The sequence below is a fragment of the Hyperoodon ampullatus genome, assembly GCF_949752795.1.
Source record: "Hyperoodon ampullatus genome assembly, chromosome: 6".
Lineage (NCBI taxonomy): Eukaryota > Metazoa > Chordata > Mammalia > Artiodactyla > Ziphiidae > Hyperoodon > Hyperoodon ampullatus.
Window position 1 is genome coordinate 112,832,506 of NC_136919.1, and position 19,283 is coordinate 112,851,788.

Sequence of the window (19,283 nt, forward strand, 5' to 3'; positions counted from 1 at the left end):
ATCCCCCATGCCGCGGAGCAACTAAGCCCGTGCTCCACAACTACTGAAGCCTGCGCTCTAGAGCCCGTGTTCCGCAACAAGAGAAGCCACCGCGATGAGAAGCCCGCGCACCGCAACGAAGAGTAGCCCCTGCTCTCCGCAACTAGAGAAAGCCCACGCGCAGCAACCAAGACCCAACACAGCCAAAAATAAATAAATACAATAATAAATAAATTTAAAAAACAAAACAGGAAACCCAGTACAAAGCACCCCAATTCAACCATGTGTAAAACAGGTCCCTGGAGAACAGACTAAAGGAAATACACCAAAAGACTAATAGTGGTTGGATTGGAGGTGAGTGGAGGTGGGCCTACAGGTTTCTTTTTCTTATTTTCTAAATGTTCTGAAAGTATATTAAATTTATAATAAAAAAAATTTATTTCATAAAACATTCCCTGAACCACTGCAGGAACAACTGTAACACGAGTTGGAGGATGTTGTGGTGAGATGTACAAGGGCAGGGGAGTGGGTGGAGTCACACCAGAGGGTCCCAGGGGGAGGGAGGGGCTGTCAGCTGTCTCAGACAACCGGCCAGTGGGCATGGGGCTGGCCATGGTTACCGAGGGCAGAAGGCTGGGCAGGGGCTCTCCCGGGCCAGACTCCCGGAGCTCCAGGTCAGGTCAGACAGGAGAGATGGGGTAGCCTGGAGTTCGTGGGGAGAGTGAGGCTTCCAGAATCTCCGGTGCCACACAGGGAGATGGCCTTGCTGCTGTGGCCCAGACCTCTGCCTTGCCCGCTGTCGCTGTCAGGAGTATCCTCAAGGGCAGCCCCCTTGGAAGGCTCCACCTGCTTCTCTGCGGGAGGGAGGGACCCTGCCCCCCACCCTAAGAAGAACAGGCAGGGGTGTTTGAGGTCCCCGTCACCACAGCCTCAGCCCCCTCCCACCCTGCTCCATTTCCACGTGTCCCCTCCCTCCCCAGTCCATGTGGCCTGCAGGAGCACGGCCAACTACACTGCAGCATTCACAAAACAACAGCCTTTAATGGAAATCAAGAAGGAAGGCAGTGAGAGGAGGGTGCAGGGATGGGACCTCGCCCATAGCAACCCCTCCAGCCAAGCCTGGGCAGTGGCCTGACACTGCCCCCTCCCCACACTTCACAGCTCTCCGGCAAGAGGGCAGGATGTCGGTGGCCCTTGTCCAGCACGCCTGCGGTGCAAAGGGCCGCCTGGGAGCCCAGGAGGATGTGGGTGATATAAGCAGAGCTCGGGCACAGGTGAGACAGCAGGAGATGAAGCAGCAGCAGCGGGTGTTGCTTAAGCCAGAATGACTTCCGAGGTCCCCCAAGGAAGGGCTCTTCGTCTCCTGGGTTGGCGGGCAGGGGTTGGAGGGAGCCGGTCACCCCCAGTGTGAGTCTGGTACCATGGAGAGGAGCTCGGGCCGGAGCAAGTGCTAGCCTGCAAAGGGCAGGTGCGAGCTTCAGTGGCACTGTGGTTGTCAGCCTTAGGGCCCAGGTCAGGGGCAGGGAACGGTGTGCCCTGCTTGTGTCCAGAGTGGTGCTTGCGGGATTGAGCAGAAGTCCCCAAGTTCCCCGGTGCCATTCTCTGCTGAAGCTGTGGCTGGGCTGAGCACTGGTCTGCCTGCTCCCAACCCCTACCCCAGACACCTGGGATCCCCCTATTTAGCCTCTTGCAATGTTCCCACAGCCAACTTCACTGCTTGGAACACAGCCCAGTCCATCTAGGAGAAAAGGAGATGACAAGGAGTTTACAGTCACGCCCCGGGCTCTCCCTGCCGAGAACACCCTCCCTGGGTGCAGCTGTGCCGTGGGGGGAATTGGGCAGCACACCCAGGCTCCTGGCCAGTGTCACACTCACCTGGGCATAAAGCAGGCGGCAGTCAGGGGGCAGGCTGGGCCCCTGGTGGCAGAGCTGAGCAGAGAGGGCAGAGGTCTCGGGGGACAGGAAGTGCTGAGTGACACTCACTGTGCTGACCAGCCCCTGCACCTGTGCCAGGGAGGGGGCGGGCAGGAGGGTCAGTGGGGACTCAGGATGACGCACCCTGCCCCACTGGTTCCTGAAGTCTGCTTCCCCAGATGACCCCCACCCAGCTCTCAGAGAGCAGAGGCCCTGGATCCAGCCCTAGCCACCCCCAAAGGGCGTGGCCAAAACCAGGCCAAGGGGATGCCAGAGACGGCACAAGCAGAGTGGGCACCCAAGGACACAACGCCCAGTTGGCTCGATGACTTCAAGACCACTAGGCTTCTCCTCTTCCCCGCAGTGGAGGCGTGACTTCCTGCTCTGCCTAGCTCCAGAGGGGAACTGAGAGGGACTGAGAACACGCTGGGGAATGCCTCCGATACTCTGAGCTCTCCGCAGGGCCCCCGCCTCCACGCGCCGGGGAAGCACCTGGTGGGGAGCCCCCGCGGGCACCAGCACGGCCTCTCCGGGGGCCTGCAGCAGAGTCCAGCAGCTCACACCCCACTCTTCCCGCAGGCGCCGCCGCAGCCCTGCATCCAGGTAGCAGCTGCCCGGGGTGCCAGGCTCCAAGTTTCCCGCCCCGGCAGGGCACACCTCAAAGAAAAGGAGGAATGAGCAAGGCGGGAGGCTAGGGCGGGGCTGCAGGAAGATGGGGCATGGGCTGCCCAAAGGCCAGGGGCACAGGAAAGAGATGCAGGGGTCAAGTCTTGAAGGGCAGGGGGCGGACATAGGGGTGGGAGAGAAAGGAGCGGGATGGTGAAGGGCTGGGGTCTCTCAGGTTGGCAGAATAGAGATGTGGCTGCAAGGAGCTGAGAGGAAAGGATTAAGGGCTCTGAGGCTGGGGGTCTAAATCCCCGCTTTCCCCAGGGCTAGATGCCTTGAGTAGCCTCTGTGGCCCTGGCCCTGGGCCGTCTGCTCCCTCCTTCAAAGGGACCCCTGTCTCCAAAGCCCAGGAAGACGTCCTGCATAACCTCAACTCATAAGCTATCTGCACCAGGAGCTCTTAATTGTGGAGTCCTGTGAAGATCCTGAACTGTGTGCTACACTGTAGGTGAGCAGGTAGCTGTATGTCCCTGGGGAGACAATCCAAAGCATTCGTCAGATTCTTCTAAGATCCCAGATCCAGAAAAGGCACAACCACATGGAAGTTCTGACTCCCCAGTGGATGGACCGACCGGCTTGCCTGTCCAGGCTGAGGCCTCTGAAGCAGGCACAGCTTTGGGGGGCCTTCACCGGCCCAACCAGGGCGGGGAGCTCCTTGGGTAGATGGGAACTCGTGGAGGCCAGGGCCCAAGGAACACCTGCAGAGGTGAACCCAGCATCGTGCTTCAGCTGCCCACCAGCTCCATCCAGCCCTTCAGCTAGAACTTCAGCAATTACTCCTGGGCTTAGGGCTCAGGCCTCCAAGACCAGGCCATGGGAAGAGGGGTGCTGGTGAGTCAGGTTGGACCCTTAGGGTAACCCCAGGCAGGTGCCAAGGAAGTCCAACCTGGAACGAGAGCAGCGTTTCCCAGGCCACCCAGTGAGAACATGCCCCTCAGACCTTCCCGGTGAAATTATCGGGTTTGGCTATGCGGGACTGCCCACAGCCAGCCACACCCAGATCAGACAAGGCCATCTATGTATGAAGGCGTGCTGCTGTCTGCTCCCCTCTGCGTGTTCCAGCACCTGCGTGAGTCCATCCAAGTGCGTGCATCTCCTGTGGGCAGGAGGGTGGCAGTGGACAGCCACATTGACACCTGCACGTCCGTGTGTGTGCATGTGCCTGAGCAGGGGTGACACTTGGTGGGCGTCCTTTCCCCAGGACAGTCAGGGCTCAGCTGGACTTTGGAACCACGGGGCCTTGCCCACCTCCCGCTCACTCCCTCCTCTTCTTCCCTGCCCCCTCTCCTGGCCCCGTGTCTCTCTCCACCTACCACGCTGCCTCCCCTTAGCCCTTCCTTTCTAGCACCTCAAAGGGCACCTCCTCCTAAGGTGCAGATTTCCGAGAGGGGAGCGGTGGGACGGATTCTCAGGTGAGCTTCCTGTTGCCCTTCGGCCAGCCCCACCTGGAGCCTGCAGCAGGGAGGCTGCCTGCCCCCAGGGGTAGCACAGTGTAGCGACCCGGGCTGGGAACAGCCACAAGCTCAGGTCCCAGCTTTACCACTCAGCTTCAGTGTTCTCACCTGCAAAATGGGAAAGCAGCAGTACCTACTGCACGGGGTGGTCGTGACAATTAACAGAGGTAATGTACCCAAGGCCCTGAGCACAGTGCCCAGCCTGTGGCAGCTCTTGCTTCATTTCATCACTAGGTCCCCCACTTTCTGTGCGCCCCACCGCACACCTCTCAGGAGGGCCCAGTCTGCCTTCTCTGTACTAGTGGAATCCAGCTCACCTGAGGCAAGGGAGCGAGCACACGGGGCACACACACAGAGGGAGAGCTTCTGGGGCTGGAAGGGGAAGGGGAGAGCTCCCGGCTCCCTCCTCACCATCTGGAGAAAGCGGCGGATGCGCTGGGCGTCCTGTGCCCGGAACACGTGCCACACGGTGCTGACCTGGCTGCCCGGAGACCAGAGCCCCTCCCCATCCAGGGCTGAGAGGAAATCTGGGGGAGAAAGACGGCTCAGGAGGGCCCAGGGACAGCAGAGACGGCACCTCGCATCTACAGCTTGCGCCAACCCTTGCTTCCGGCCCAGGACGCACCTTTCTGTGTCCGGTGCCAGGCAGGCAGTGGGGCTTCAGCACGTACCAGGACACTGACCAGGTCGGTCACCTCCACACAGAGGTTCTTGGTCCCCAGATGCCCACACTGTGGGCTCACACCTGTATGGAGGTAGAGAAAAGACACTTGGGAATGGGCCCCAGGACCTCGGCACTGACGCACGTGTTCTCGGAGATGACAGGAAGGGGGTAGGGACTGGGCAGGAATGGAGTGGACACTCACCATAGGCCGCCCACAGCTGGGGCTCCAGTAGACGCAGGACAGAGCCCCAAGGGAGGTAGGAGGCCAGGTTGAGTTTCCCATGGCGGGCACAGTACTCTGGGAGTGGCAGGCTGGCAGCCAGGCTCTCTACCCTGTGTGTATGGGGGGGGGGGGTCACACCCAGCAGGCTCAATCCAGGCACCGGAGACCCCGTCAAAGCCCCCAAAGCTAGAGTAACTTCCCAAGGCAAGCACAGAGCACTAAGCATCACAGGGCCAAGGAGGAGAGGCAGGGAGGCCCGGCCAGCCAGCCCTATGGCACCACACACCTGCTGGTGTCCTCGTCCCCCAGAGCTCTGTGCAGCAGGAAGACCGAACCCGCATCTGAGTTTGGGCGAACTAGGGGAAGAGACAGGAAGGCCATTGGCCCGGGGAGGAGCCTCCTCGGCCCAGAGGCCCTGCTCCCGTGGCAGCAACAGAGTCCAGTTTCTGCTCTGGGCTCTGCTTCCAGCTGCCCCCAGGGTCACTCTGGGACTTCGATGCTCCCCCCAGCATCATAGGGGCTCCCAGCTCCTCTTCCCCACATCAGGGATACTCACTCTCAGGCCGGGAGAAGCCCTCCCAGAACGTTGTGCTGCCCAGCCTTGCGGGCTGGGGAGGTCTGAGGGGGGTCAGTTCCTGCACCTGGCCTCCAAGCGCCCCTAGAGCTTCTGTCCCCCACAGGTGGCCTTGCAATGTCCCCTGAATCCCTGACACCAACACAGGCTGTAGTGGGAAAAGAAAGGGGAACACGGGGAGAATGGATGGGGTACCCAACATGGCCAGGCCGGGGCATGGTGTAGGGGCACCAGAACAGCGTGGGGACAGGCCCTGTTGTTCCCTCTGAGGGATGGACCAGGTCTGCCTGGGCCTCGGGATCAAGGCCCTGAGGGTAGGTGAGGCTGTGAGAGCTGGGAGCCTCACCTGGCCCTGCCTCCAGTGCTCCTGGAAGAGGTGGAAGCCTCGCGGAGGCCTGGGCTCCTGCAGCCACAGCAAAGCCCCAGGGGGAGGCAGCCGGGGCCGCACCGGTGAGAGGGGCAGGCCCAGGCCTTTGCGCAGGCCCGGCCTGGCCCGCAGCCCCGGCCCCAGGGCTCTCTCCTGAATCTTCCGTTCCACTACCTGCGCTATGATGCTGTCCAGGATGTTGGTGATGCGGTCGTCCTGCGGGGAGGGAGGGGCGGAGAGGCAGGCGTGCTCAGGACCTGCCTGACCCTGCAGGGAAGGCCAGCCCAGTTTTGGCCCCACGCCCCCAGCCCTCCCTTCGTGGCCTCGCTCACGCTGGGCAGGGCCGGAGTGACAGGAGCGAAGGCCATGTGTATCCGTTCGTGCCCCAAGCAAAGTTTGACAGCAGTGGAGGCCAGTAGTTCACAGAGAGAGGGACAAGGCAGGGGCCCTTGGCCAGCACGGTCCTCTGCCGGGGTCTCTCTGGAGTCTGGGGTCTCTGTTAGGAAGGAGAGTGGTGAGGGGCTTCACCTTTCTCTCGAGGCTCCATTGCCCACGTGCTCGTCCCTCCTCTCCCGGCGGAGTCTGCTCTGTCCTCACTGGCACTGACCATCTCAACTCTGGTCTGGATGCACTTGCCTCCCACCAGCTCTCCTGCCAGCGTGTCTAGGACCTCTCCAAAGGAGGGGCTCAGAACAGGGGTCTGGCTGGAGAGGGGTTAGGAGGCTTGTCCTAGATTTTATTTAGGTTTATTTTCTTTGGAATGACTTGACAAGAGAGATGGTGATGGGGGGTGCTGGGGGAATGGCTAAAGCCATTCCAATCTCTCCTGGGGATTCCAGCCTGGCTCAGCCTCCCCCGCACAGTCTGAGCAAGGCGCAGGGGGCTGCTCACCCTCTTTAATGTCCTTGGTCCTGTTGGTATCCCTGTTGCAGGAAGGTTGTGGAGTTGGGGGAGTTTTCTCCGTCGGCTCCTTCTGTTAAATCCAGCCGCCATCCCACCCCCCATCCAACCAGAGATTTAAAAATGGCAAATGCATCTCAATCCAATTCAACCCACAGGCATTAACAGTAGACTCAATGTTAAGTCCTAAAATCGTGTTTACAAGGAGTGAAATGTCATATGATACAACGTTAGGTGGAAAAAAGTTGCCCATGGACTTATGCATACAGCACGATCTAAAGTATACTCAAGGGCTTCCCTGGTGGCGCAGTGGTTGAATGTCCGCCTGCCAATGCAGGGGACACGGGTTCGTGCCCCGGTCCGGGAAGATCCCACATGCCGCGGAGCCGCTGGGCCCGTGAGCCATGGCCGCTGGGCCTGCGCGTCCGGAGCCTGTGCTCCGCAACGGGAGAGGCCACGACAGTGAGAGGCCCGCGTACGCAAAAAAAAAAAAAAAAAAAAAAAAAAAAAAATAAAGTATACTCAAAAGAGGCTGGAATAAATATATAGGCAAATGACTGGAAAAAAATATGTCAAAATGGTAACGGTGGTATTGTAAGCCACCGCTGTTTTCTTCCTTATTCTTGTCTGTATTTTCCAAATTTTCCACAGTGGGAATGTGTACGGTGCCTGGCACACAAAAGGCATTTGATAAACCCTCTCTTGAATAAATGACTTTTTAATAAAAACATGAACTTCATAAAAACTTTGTGAAATGCACACTGAGCACCTGCTCTGTGTCAGGTGCGGGGAATACTGAGAAGGTGGGCCGACACTCCACCTGTAGGAGCCTGTGCCTGGGAAGTGGAAAGACAGGACTCCAGCAGCTCCAGCAAGATGCTGGAATGAGCACAAAGAGGGTGGGACCTCCAGGCAGACAGAGAGTGAGGACTGCTGCTGGGCAGGGTGGGGGGAGGTGGGGCAGAGGCTGGAGCTCACTCCATGGATCCTCATCCCCAGGGGAAGAAGAGAAGAAGCCTGATTTCACCCAGCTTCCATGTCCCTCATCATTCCCCTCAAAAGAGAAGGACCAAACCCTGCCAAAGTTAGGAATTTGCAGACACACCGCCTAATCCTGGGGCGCACCAGCCAGTGCCCTGTCCCGTGCCCTGCTTCTTACCTGCTGGCTCCCATCCCCAGGGGTCCACACCCGGGCATCAGCTTGGCAGGGGCAGTGCCCCCGGATGTCAAACTTGACCCAGACCTGGTGCATTGCAGTGCTCAATTCTGCCAAAGCTGTGAGGGGGAGAAGGGAGATGGAATTTGCCAGTGACTGCAGACAGGGGCCCACTTCCATGTTGCTTGGCCTCATCAACCAGGAGAGCATGGGATCGGGCCTGAGGGGCATCCAACCAGGAAGCTGGTCTCCCCCAGGACCTGCCCTCTGTACACCCCACCCCTCCAAGAAGGCTCACCCTGGCTGGAGACAAACTGGGTGAGCATCAGGGAACAGGCACTGTGCCCAGCCTCCTGGGTACACTTCTCCATGGACTGTTCCTGAGAGCCTGTTGGGGGTAGGAAAGGAGAAGCTGCAGGTCAGGAAATCAAGATAAACCCAGGTTAAGGTCAGGGAAGAGGAGCAAGGGCACGATATCTAAATCGGGGACCTTGAGAATCTACAAAACATGGGCTTTCTGGGAAACCTGAGTTCCCTAGTGACATAGGATCCTTTGCTTGCAGAACGCAGAGCCGTTAATATGCTGAGTGCGTTGCAAGATGCAAGACAATCATGTAGAATATGGTGTTCCAAAAGGCTTCTGACTCTGGAACTCTTTTTGGCCATGTCTATTGGAACACTGGGAAATTTCAAGTGTTGAGGCGGCGGAATTGAGCCAAGGGAGAGAAAGCTGAGAACCTTGAAGAGAGCAGGACTTGGAATCAGAAGACCTGCCTTTAAATCCTGGGCCCAACACTTACGAGCTGTGTGACCTTGCACAAGTCACTTAACCTCTCTGAGTTTTTCTCGTCTGGAAAACGGAGGCCATAATACCTACTTCACAGTGTTGTCAGGTTTAAAAAGGTGCAAGCTGAACAAGGTGAGAGATAGAGAGTAGGCACTCAGCTTCTTTTAAGGATATGGGCATGGCCCTCTGATCTGGGGAGAGGAAAAGGTCTGCTCTAAAGGGCATTGAGCAGTGGTAGCTGAGGCTGCGGAGGGAGACTTTCTCAGGGAGCCACAGCCAAGAAATGACCATGAACTTTTTTTTTTTTTTTTTTTTTGCCACGCCACGTGGCATGTGGGATCTTAGTTCCCCAACCAGGTAGTGAACCCGTGCCCCCTGCAGTGGAAGTGCAGTCTTAACCACTGGACTGCCAGGGAAGTCCCTGGCCACGAACTCTAGAGCAACCCTCCCGAAGCCCCCAGCTCCTTTCCTACCTTCTTTCTCCCTGGTCCTCCAAGCGCCCGCCATGCGACCACAGGCCACACACAGCCGGTGGCTGCAGCAGGGGCATCGCCAGTGGGTGTTGAAGAGTCCATGGTGGCAGCGGCTACAGCAACGTGGAATGCCTGGGTTGTCCTCTGTCCCGGCTGGCCCCTGGCCTGCTGACCACAGGAGAAAACAGGGTCAAAGGGGCCTCAAGTCAGTGGCCCCTTTGAGGACCTCATGTGGAAGGCCTCCAGGAAGGGATGGACACACAGGAGCAGTTTCCACTGAGGGGCTGCCCCAGAAGGGAGACAGGCTCCCTTGCAGGCACCCTTGAGTACTCGACAGCCCCTGTAAAGAACCTACTCGCTGCACCGTCCGTCTGCAGCCAACCCTCCCAGGCCAGTGCAGGCTGCACCTCCCCGGCGCCTGCCCCAGGGCTCCCTGAGCCACAGGACTCCCAAAACAGTCCTTCATCTCCCCAGCCCACAACACAGTGGTGTTTCCTCAGGGGATTCCTCTGTATCTCAGAAGAGGAAACCTTGGGAGGCTGCTCCTTCCCTCACCCAGAGTTTCAGACCAAGCCCTTGTTGGTAGGTGGGAGGTTGCCAGTGAGCACACGTTCATATACTCATCGACACACACTCGTCCCATCCAGGGCTGGGTGCTGGGGATTCAGAGCTGGTCAGGACCTGGCACTTGCACTCCCAGCACTCACATCACAAGGGGGGAGATGGGCCCATAAACATGGTAATGCTCCTGGCATCATGGGGTGGGTGCTAGAGTATGAGTGGGCTGGAAGGAGGAGGGTGGGGACAGCTGCACAAACGGCCCTGAGCGATGAGTAACTTTTCATTCACCAGGTAGGAATGGAAGGGAGGCGCAGTCCAGACAGAGGGAGCAAAGGGTGCCGAGGCCCGAGGGGGCGGACAAGCTCAGGTGAACCAAGAGGGCCGGGCAGACCGTGATGCTGTGTGCCGGGAACCGTGATGCGGTGTGCCGGGAATCGGGGCGGAGGGGGTGGCAGGGTGGACAGGGGCTGGCTGTGAAAGGGGGAGGGTCTGGACTTCCTGGGACAAGAGGGAGCCACCAGGGGGTTCCATCCAGGGAGTGACAAGACGGCAGGAGTGTCTTGGCATTCCCTGTGGAAGGGATGCAGGAGGGAGAGCCTGGAGCCAGAGGGATTAGCTGATTGCCTCCTCCCATCTCTAACCTCGGCCCCAGTGCTACCAGCTTCCCAGGGCCCAACCGCCCCGCCATCCCGGAAGCCTTCCTTCCCTTGCAAAGCTGCAGGGAGCTCCGCCTGACCCCCGCCTCCCTCCCGGTGCCCTTGCAGACACTTGGCATTCAGTCTCATTTCCCCAGCAAGCCCAAAGCTCTTAGAGGGTTGGGCCAGACCAGGTTTTACACCTTGCCAACATCCCCCATCCAGGCCAGAAACTGGAATACAAGTTGACTCAGAGCCTGAGCTGGGAATAAGGGCACAGTGGGGCAGGAGCTCTCCAGCGCTGGCAGCTGGTTGGTAGGCAGTGCTGGGGGAGGGAGGTCCCATGCTCCTGGTGAAAGCACTGACCACAGGACCGGGCCGTCCCGGGGTCCTGAACGCCTGGTGGGGCCTGCTCACCTTCCCGCTGGGCCCAGGCCAAGACCTCCCGCTCCCTCCGCAGCACGCGGCACAGTCGGTCTCCCAGAGCACTTAGCAGGTGCTTGGCGAGGCCCATGCTGAGCCCGGCCTCCTCCGGGCCAGACCCTCCTCCCTCGGAGCTGGCTGCTGAGTCTTCCTCCTGTGGCTGCTCCCCTCCCAGAGGCAATCTGGAGGTAGGGCAGAGGAAGGTGAGCAGGGAGCCCCACTGGGAGGATGCTGGGGGCAGCCAGGGGCAACAGACTCACCTGGGAACGGGCTGGGAGTGGCAGGCCGGCCCTCCCGCCTCACCAGCTGCCTGGGCACAGCTTTGGCACTGAGTCATGGCTGCCGGGGGAGCCACGCAACGTGTATCCTGGAGCCCTGGGTCCTGGAGGCTGGCCCTGATGTCTCGGGGTCCTGAGGGGACAATGTTGCTGGTCAGGAGGCTGGGCTTCCTGGGCTTCTGTGAACCCCAGGCCCTGCCTTAGCACCCAGCCCGTCCCCACACACAGCCAGCGCTGCCCCTAGGCCCGGGCCTACGAGGCCTGATTCGGAACGAGGGAACCAGGCAGCTGGAAACTTCAAAAAGGCTGAGCCTGAACGTGGACTGACGGGCCAAGTTTGGGGCAGCTGGGGCGCAGGATCCAGTCGGTGGAGACTTGGGTTAGCTCAGCCTCAGCCTCAGTGATACCGTTGGCTGTGTGACAGTGTGAAGAGACAATCCCGACGTGGACGGAGGGCGATGGAAGGTGAGAAGGCCGGAGAGTTTCAACACAGGCCACAGGTGCAGTAACCCAAGAAGTCGGAGGGGCCTACAGCTTCCCGGCCCAGGCAGAGGCCTGGAGGAGCACAGACAGACCCATGCCAGGTACAGGGGTGCAAGACCAGCGAAAGAGTCCTGATCCAGGCCCAGCAGTCTGGGAGGCCAAGAAACCGAGGTGACCCCGAAGAACCGAGGCGATCCCGAAGAACCGAGGCTGGGGTCAGCAGTGCCAGAACCCTCCATGAAGGGCAGAGCTTGACAGAGGGGTCCAAGATGTGCCCAAGTCCTAACACTGGCAGAGTCCAAACTGAGTTCCCACGATCCAGCTGGCCCAGAGAGTAGTTGTTTGTTCCTGAGGCAGGACAAGGGGTCCTTCAGGAGATGTAATCCCCCCGATGGAGGATTTGTGGGACAAGTAATCACAAAAGTGACTGTTCATTGAGTACTTGCTAAGTGCCATTTATGTGAATGATATTGTTTAATCTTTGCAGCACTGTTTATGGGGTAGGTGCTGTCTTTATCCCCATTTTATAGATGGAGAAACTGATTCCCAGAGAGGTGAAGTAACCAGCCCAAGATCACACAGCACCAATCAGCAAAGTCAGGAGCCAGGTATTCTGACTCCGGAGTCCACACTCTGAATCCTGTCATTATACTGTCACCAAAACGCCATGGCTCGGGAGAAGACACACGAAAATAGGAGCCACATGCTGGACGGGTCTGGCCTGTACATGCTAAGGACTCCCAGAGAGCTATCCCATCCAGGTGGGCAATTGGACAGCTGGGTGTGATCCACTCATAAAAGACTTCTGATCCCACCTCCCTGCAAAGCCCCAGTCCCGGTGGCACCCTCCCAAGTAGGGCCCCCTGCAGGCTCTCCCCTGTCCCCTTACCTCTGTGGTCATCACGCTGTTCAGCCTCTGCCTTGTTCCCAAATGATGAGTCCAGCGGCTCCTGCCAACCTCTGGCCCCCTGCCCCACACTGCCCGGGAAAGGGCCGGACGGGCGCTTGGCAGCTGGGCTGCCCACTGCTCCCTGGACCTCAGGGCTGCTTGCCCTCTTGAGGGCCCGCAGCTGGGCTGCTGGGCTTTCCTCCTCCCCAGAGCAGCTGTCTGGGCACCCAAACTGCTCAGAGTGTCGTGTGAGCCATGTCTTCTTCAGCTTGGTGTGATGGCTGGGCGGGCAGGCCCTGGGACCAGGGGCCTTGTTTGCTTCCTCGCTGGATTCACTCGGCCCACTGGTGCCCCCCTCCAGGTCCTTCTGGCACTTCCCACAAGGGCCAAGACCTCCATCTCTAGCTGGTGGGTGAGGTGAGCAACCGTCCACCTGGGTGGTAGGAGGCCCAGGAGAGGGGCACCTTGATATGGCTGATGGCCTCAGCTGGTACCCAAGGCTCCCGCCTCCCGGTACAGCCCAGACATTGCCATGAACCAGGCCTGGGGAGCAAGTGGGCCACGGGGTCGGGGGAACAGTGTCTGGATGCCCCAGGACAAGGGGGCAAAGATTCTGATGCCTGCCGACTCCTGTCTCTCCAGTTCTCTGGAGATGCCCACCAGGGGCTGAGCCCAGCAGCCCAGGTTCCACAGTTGCCAGTGGCTCCTTTGCCAGCCTGAGAATGCTTGGATCCTTGTGGTAAAAACCCTAAAGAGAGGAGAAGGGATTAAGCTCGTGCTGACTTTGCTTCCCAGTGCTTAAAAGGATGGGCAGAACTGATAGCCAGCAGGTGTGAGCCTGTGTGGCTTTAAGGGTTGTGAAAATACTGAAGAACATACTGGTTAATAGGCACTGGTCCCCTAACTGCCTCCGCCACAGCCCTGGCTACCCCAGACCCTTCCCCAGGATTTCTCAGGCCTCCCCATAATCCAGCAACTAAAGGCTTAATGCCTGGCACAGTCAAAGGTCCTCCAGGATCTATTCAGATTATGCGATGCCGTGTACCACACTGGATTTAAAATATTTTACATCTCATCCCTGAGGTGACCCTGGGGGTCACTTGTGGGGGAGGTGCCAGAGGTACAGGCCATGGGGCCACCTGCCCATCCCACTCCCAGATACAAGGCCTTGTCTGCCCCTCCCCCCAGGACGAGACCACACATTCTGAGGCCCCAGTTCCCAGGGCCTTGTTCTGGGTGGACAATGCGTGAGTCAATTCCTGAAATGGCCCAAAGGCAGGTGAGGCCTAATGAAATGGGTTTGCTCAGAAGAGGAATTGCTTGGGGTTGACTACGTCTGAGCTGACAGGTTCCTCCTCTGCCTGGGTACCACCTTATCTTTTCATCAAAATGGAAGGGCAGAGTGGTTTGGCCCCGGCAGGGTTGCTCAGGGGCCACTGAGCCCCGCTGCATGAGCCCCAGGTACCCTCTCGGCTCCAACACTCACCTTGCTGCCTAAGCTGAAGGCAGAGGGCACTTTGGGCTGGACTCCGGAGTACCCCCAGGGGTGTGGGGTCAGGGGCCAGTCACATGGACGCTCTGGGGGCAGGCTGGACACTAGGTAGGGTGGCAGGCAGCTGGGCACCCAGAAGGGAGCTTGCTCAAGGATCTTGGTCTCCAGAAGAAAGGGGCAGTGCAAGGGTCGGAAGGTCACAGGGTCACTCTTGGGAGGGCCACCGTTATGCTCAGGAATCAGTGGGCCGTAGCAAGGTGGGCACGCTGACCCACAGAATGCCAGCGGATGGGTAAGCATCGCCTCCTTCCAGCACAGCGCCTCCTTGCTGCCTGACCAGCTAGCCTTCCTCTCCCCGTTCCGGGGACCTTTGCCCTCCACCAATGGGAGCGTGTCCTTTGGACTCTGGGGGAAGCCAGGGGGGAGCCAGGAGCCTGGGGTGCTCAGGACACCCCTCCAGAAAGGAGCAGGCTCTCCCAGGCACAGTGCTGCAGGGCTCAGGCCATCTCGTGGTGGGGTATCCGGCTCTGGTCCCACGATGCCATTCTCAGGGGCTGTCTCCTCCCAGGCTGGGCTGTCCTTCAGGAAGCTGGGCGTACTCTCCATCACTCTCCTGCCCTCATGGGGCTCTCCCAGAGGGGGTCCCTGGAGCATAACCACCAAGGCATGAGCTGCTTAGGCACATACCTCAAGCACCCTACCGCCTGGTACAGAGTGGGCACCGCCCTGGCAGCCCCAAGGCACCCCAAACCAGTAAGACAAGTGACAACCTACAACTGGGCTCCACATTGCCTGCCACATGAGACTCGAAGGACCCGCCTGAGTGGGATGTTCCAGTGTGGGAGGTCATCCCTTCCCCTGAATGCCTGGAACTTGACAGCCCACCTGGGCCACAGCACCTCAGTAGAGACTGCCGATTCTAGGATGACATGTCCTGGCCTTGTTGAGCCTGGAACTGGTCATGAGCCATGGGGAAGGACAGAGGGCAAGAACCCAAAAGATGAGCTCCGTGGAAGGCACTGCACTGGGAGACAAGAAGGCTGGATCCTGGCCCTGATCCAGTCACCTGCTGTGTGACCTTGGGCAAGTCACGTCACTCCTCTGGTGCCCTTGTGTAAAATAGGGCTGGGAAATGGGCAGTCTCAGAAGCCTCTTCCCTGGGCTGCAGTCTCTGGTTCTGGGGGTGCTGCTTCCCCACCCCCAGCCCTCAGCCCCACCTAGGCTTGTTTGGGTGGGAAGTGCAGACAGGGCAGGCTGGAGTCACGGAGGAAAGCAGGGCTGCTGCCTGGAATCGCTCCCTACACCTGGGCAGCCCCGAGTCTGCCTCTTCCAGGTGCTGTAGTTTCTTGGCTTCTGAGGCAGAGCCCAGGACAACTGCTGAGGGCTGGGATCTCCACCACTGCCCCCAAGGGAGGGAGGGAGCCGGCACAGGGGAGGGGAATTAGAGGCCTCAGCTGGGATGGGTCAAGATGCCCCAGTCCAGCCGGCAGTGCTAGGGCGGCCGGTGGACGCTGGTAACTGCAGCCTGGCCGAGGGGAGGGAAGGAGGCGGGGAAAGCGGGCTGGGGCCCAGAGAGAGGCAAAGGAGGGAAAATTGAACGTGCGTGCAAAGGACCAGGATGACAGGTGGCACCAGAGCCCCGGCGCTCTCCCAGCACGGCCACGTTGGCCCACTGGGGGAAGCCCCAGGAAGGAGGGGAGGCAGCCCAGGGAGCCGTGACACAGGGCGCTCGGGTTTTCTGGGGCCACCGCTCCGACGCGATCCAGCCCCGTCGGGCATCCTAACTTTCAGAGGTGTGGCCAAGCCCAGAGGAGCAAGGGGAGCTCGTTCCCTGCGTGCGGCGCGGGCTCGGCTCAGAAATGCCCTGCTATGGGCGTCCCCAGAAGGCGCGCGCCCGGCGCCCCTCTCGGCCCTTACCTGGGCTTCACGCGCCGGGCGCGACGCGGGCGGCGGCGGTCTTTGTGGCCGACGCCGGGCGCCCTCTCCCCATGGGCTGGCTCCGGGGCCTCCCGGCCAGCGGGCGAGGACTCGTTCCTTCTCCCGCTCACTGCTCAGCGCGCTGGCTCTCTCTTTTCCCCGGGGCGGCGGGGGCGCTCTAGGGCCGCAGGTTGGAGGGGTCGGGCTCCGGGATCTGCAGGATGCGGCACACGGCGCGGATCGGCCGCACCAGCTTCTGGGCCGAGGCCGTGGGTTGCGCCATGGGACGCCGAGACTCCGTGCTGCGCTGCGCGGAGGGCCGGGCCGGGGCTAGGGAGCGGGTGCCCCCGGAGGGAGAGAGGGAGCCGGGCCGGGGGGAACGCGCGCCCCGGGTCGGAGATGGCGGAGAGGGGGGAAAGGCCGAGGGGCCGGGGGAGGGGGTCGTGCCTGGAAGGGAGGCCGATCCCGTGACCCGGGAGAGAGGCACCAGCTACGGCGCGGCACGGCGCGGCGCGGCTAATGGAAGGAGTGCCCAGCGGAGAGGGCAGCAGGACCTCTGATCGCCATCGCCAGACGCGCAACTGAGAGTGGGGAAGCTGCTCCGCCGGTTTCCTCCTCCAGTACCCTGCGGGGAAACAGGAGCCCGAGATTCGGCGGCCCCGCCTGGGCCTGCCCCCTCCCTGGCCCCGGGGGCTTCCGCCAACGCCCCGGCGATGCCACCGGCTGCGCACGGGGAGAATGAGCCCTTTGTTCCCCCTCCCCCCCCCCCGCGGCACCCGGGCGCCTGCCGAGAGAGGCTCCCCCGGGGCAGCGTGCCAGCTTCCCAGCCGCCCCACCCTCCCGTGGGCCCGGCCCCGGAGCCTGGCAGGCGGGCAGCACCCCCACTATAGGTGCCAAGCCCGGGAACTGGAGCAAAGGGCGGGAGGGGCCGGACCAGGCCACGATGGGGCGGGGTGCCCCCAGGGGTGCCAGGGCAGGGCTGCTGGGAGGGGTCAGTGCCAGAGCTGGCAGGGGCAGTCGAGTTCTCACGGGTCAGTGATGGGCACTCTGACCCACGCCAGCCACCCCATGCTTGCTGGACCGCAGGCTCCCGATCCTCTCCAGCTCTGGCACATGGGCACACACGCTGACCCAGGTCTGCCCTGCCCGGTCCTCATCTGGCCAAGCTGCTCTTCACCGTTCCAGACGCAAGCCCCGGTCCCAGGGCACAGTGTCCTGCCTTAGCAGTTCTAGAAAGGTCTAGGCTCTAGTCTGTTCCTGGTCTAAGGGCCCCAGTTTCACCAGTTGTCCAGAGAGGAAGTGGGACCAGATGCGCTCCACCACCTGCTCCAGCCCTGTGTTCTGGGGGTCTGCGCCATCCTGTGCTCCTAGTGTTTCCAGGCCCAGCACTGGAGAGGAGCCCATGGGAGTGGCTCCTGGGAGGGAGCAGAGAGGAGAGGAAATGGGAAAGCAGGGCACCCTCCACCCGAGGAAGCATCCTGGCCCTTCTGCGAGGGTGGTTCCAGAGCACAGACACAAACAGACAGATTCAAACACACACAGACAGATTCAGACACACACAGAAACCCACACGCCCAACAGGCGCTTCCCTTCCCCTCAGGCACCCACGTCCCACACCCGCGACTCCCCTGCCTCCCTGTGGAAGCCATCCTTGGCCTGCCTTCACCCAGCCTGGGACAGAGAGCACCACCCACCCACCCCCATTCCATCGAAGGGATGAGTTTTTGGATGCCTCTAGCCTTGTCCCAGGTCACACTACCATCCCTGGAGCAGGAAGCCACGAGGGCCGCCTGGAGGGAGCCTTCCTCCCAAGAGACTGGAGGGGAGGCCGGGATCCTTTCACCAGTTGAGGAGAAGAGGAGGGGTCCTGAGGAGAGGAGGCCTGAAGGGGTCGGCACCAGGCAAGACTTAGGTCACGTTGGCATAGATTCTCCTGGCCCCTTCGCCTTCCCCCAGAGGCCGGTTCTGTGGCAGGGCAGGCTGGTAGGGGTTGTTTACATGACTGAGTTATTAACACTCCCTTCCTCCCCCAGCTCCCCTGAGGGGTGGCCTGGACCTGAGTGTGCCAGGGGAAGTGATCCTGGAGGGTCTAACCCAGACTGCAGTCCCCAAGCCCCAAGCCCCCGCCTTCCGCTCCCAGGCTGGCTCCAGGATGTGGATGGAGGGCTGGGGTGTGCCTGTAGTCCCCCATCTGTGCCCTCTGGCAGCCAAAACTTGTGGGAGATTCCAGGGGGAGATTCCTGCGGCTTGAGGCCTAGAAGAGGCTGGGCAGGGCAGGGTGGGAGCCTGGGCTGTCCAGGCCCCGAGGGGATGGGGACAGCCCCAGGGGAGTGGGACAGACACCTCCCCCCACCCCCTTTGCCAAGTCTCCTTTGTCAGATCACTGTCTCTGGACTAGACCAGGACTCTCAGGACAGGCTCCTAAAATGCCCAGGGGGTCGTGGGGGGGATTGGGGTGGCGGGGGAAGGGACCCCTTTCCACCCTCGCCCAGCTCCCCATCCTGCTCTACAGCCCATGCCCCAGGCCCACAGAGCCCTTGTAGCCGGCTGTTCTGTGCCTGAGGACAGAGCGGATCTGGGGAGCCACACAAAGACACAAACAGAAGGAAAGCCACGCAACGTGTGGACACAATGCCGGATCCGTGGACAGAGGCGAGCGGACCAGCACCCCCAGACACGCGTGGGTCCGCTCCGGCCCCGCAACGACCCCTCAAGAGCACTGACACACACACACTGATACGCACATTCCCACTGACACGCGCAGCAGCACTCGTGAGCCAGCTGCCCTCACGCTGTCCCCAGAGCCCCTTACCTGGGCAAGCACAAGTGCCCTTCGGGCGGAGTAGCCCCCTGCCCAGGGGAGGGCAGCAGGCGGGGGCGGGGAAAGGAGCCCCGGAGAGTCAGGCCAAGCTGCCACTAATCCGGGCAGGGACGGGGGGGGGGGGGCGCACCCACACGTCAGAGCGGGGACTGCCGGGTGGAGGGCATCTGAGGACATCCCCTCCCACACACGCGGCCGTCTGGGCACCTAGCCCTACTTCCCCAGCCCCTCCATCCTTCAGACAGCTGAGGCTGGCCTCCCCCCACCCCACCCCCACCCTTGGGGCAACGCCTGGGGCGGGGGCATGGGGGAGGGGGGAGTACCGGGGAGGATTCTCCCAGGACCTGGGGAGAGGGGCAGAGGCAGGGAAGTGTGGAGATGCTTCTGGAGCCAGGAGGAAGCTCCGCGGCAGATGCCCCCTGCCCTCTCACCCACCCACCCACATCTCTGACCTCGTTCCTCTTCTCAGTCTGCACCTCACCGATGCCCCTTCTCCTTCCGCCCAACCTTCCCTCCCCTGCCATCCAGCCACCCTGGTAGAGAAAGCTACCTCATTCGCCCCGGGCTCAGGACCTTCTGCCTAGTAACCCAGCTCTGGCTCCCGGGATTTCCTAAGCAGCGGGCCTC

General features: G+C 61.0%; 2 protein-coding genes across 3 annotated transcripts; both read right to left on the reverse strand.

Moving 5' to 3' along the window:
- Positions 1 to 1,000: 1,000 nt before the first annotated feature.
- Positions 1,001 to 14,524, reverse strand: HR (HR lysine demethylase and nuclear receptor corepressor; the record flags this gene model as incomplete). 2 transcript variants are annotated; one of them, XM_079706174.1, is made up of 18 exons in its annotated part: positions 1,001 to 1,717; positions 1,855 to 1,983; positions 2,386 to 2,550; positions 4,425 to 4,540; positions 4,639 to 4,758; positions 4,880 to 5,010; positions 5,187 to 5,256; positions 5,457 to 5,622; positions 5,821 to 6,057; positions 6,174 to 6,337; positions 6,733 to 6,814; positions 7,901 to 8,016; positions 8,196 to 8,285; positions 9,158 to 9,322; positions 10,771 to 10,958; positions 11,037 to 11,187; positions 12,427 to 13,174; positions 13,913 to 14,524. In XM_079706174.1, 18 exons carry the CDS (start codon positions 14,522 to 14,524, stop codon positions 1,655 to 1,657), a joined length of 3,513 nt encoding a protein of 1,170 aa, XP_079562300.1. In that variant the 3' UTR covers positions 1,001 to 1,654. The 2 variants fall into 2 exon arrangements, with proteins under 2 accessions (XP_079562300.1, XP_079562301.1); XM_079706175.1 differs by lacking the exon at positions 2,386 to 2,550.
- Positions 14,525 to 15,922: 1,398 nt separating this feature from the next.
- On the reverse strand, positions 15,923 to 16,228 carry HRURF (HR upstream open reading frame). Its single transcript, XM_079706176.1, has one exon. The coding sequence runs from the start codon at positions 16,116 to 16,118 to the stop codon at positions 16,014 to 16,016; it is 105 nt and encodes a 34-aa protein (XP_079562302.1). The 5' UTR covers positions 16,119 to 16,228; the 3' UTR covers positions 15,923 to 16,013.
- Positions 16,229 to 19,283: the final 3,055 nt, after the last annotated feature.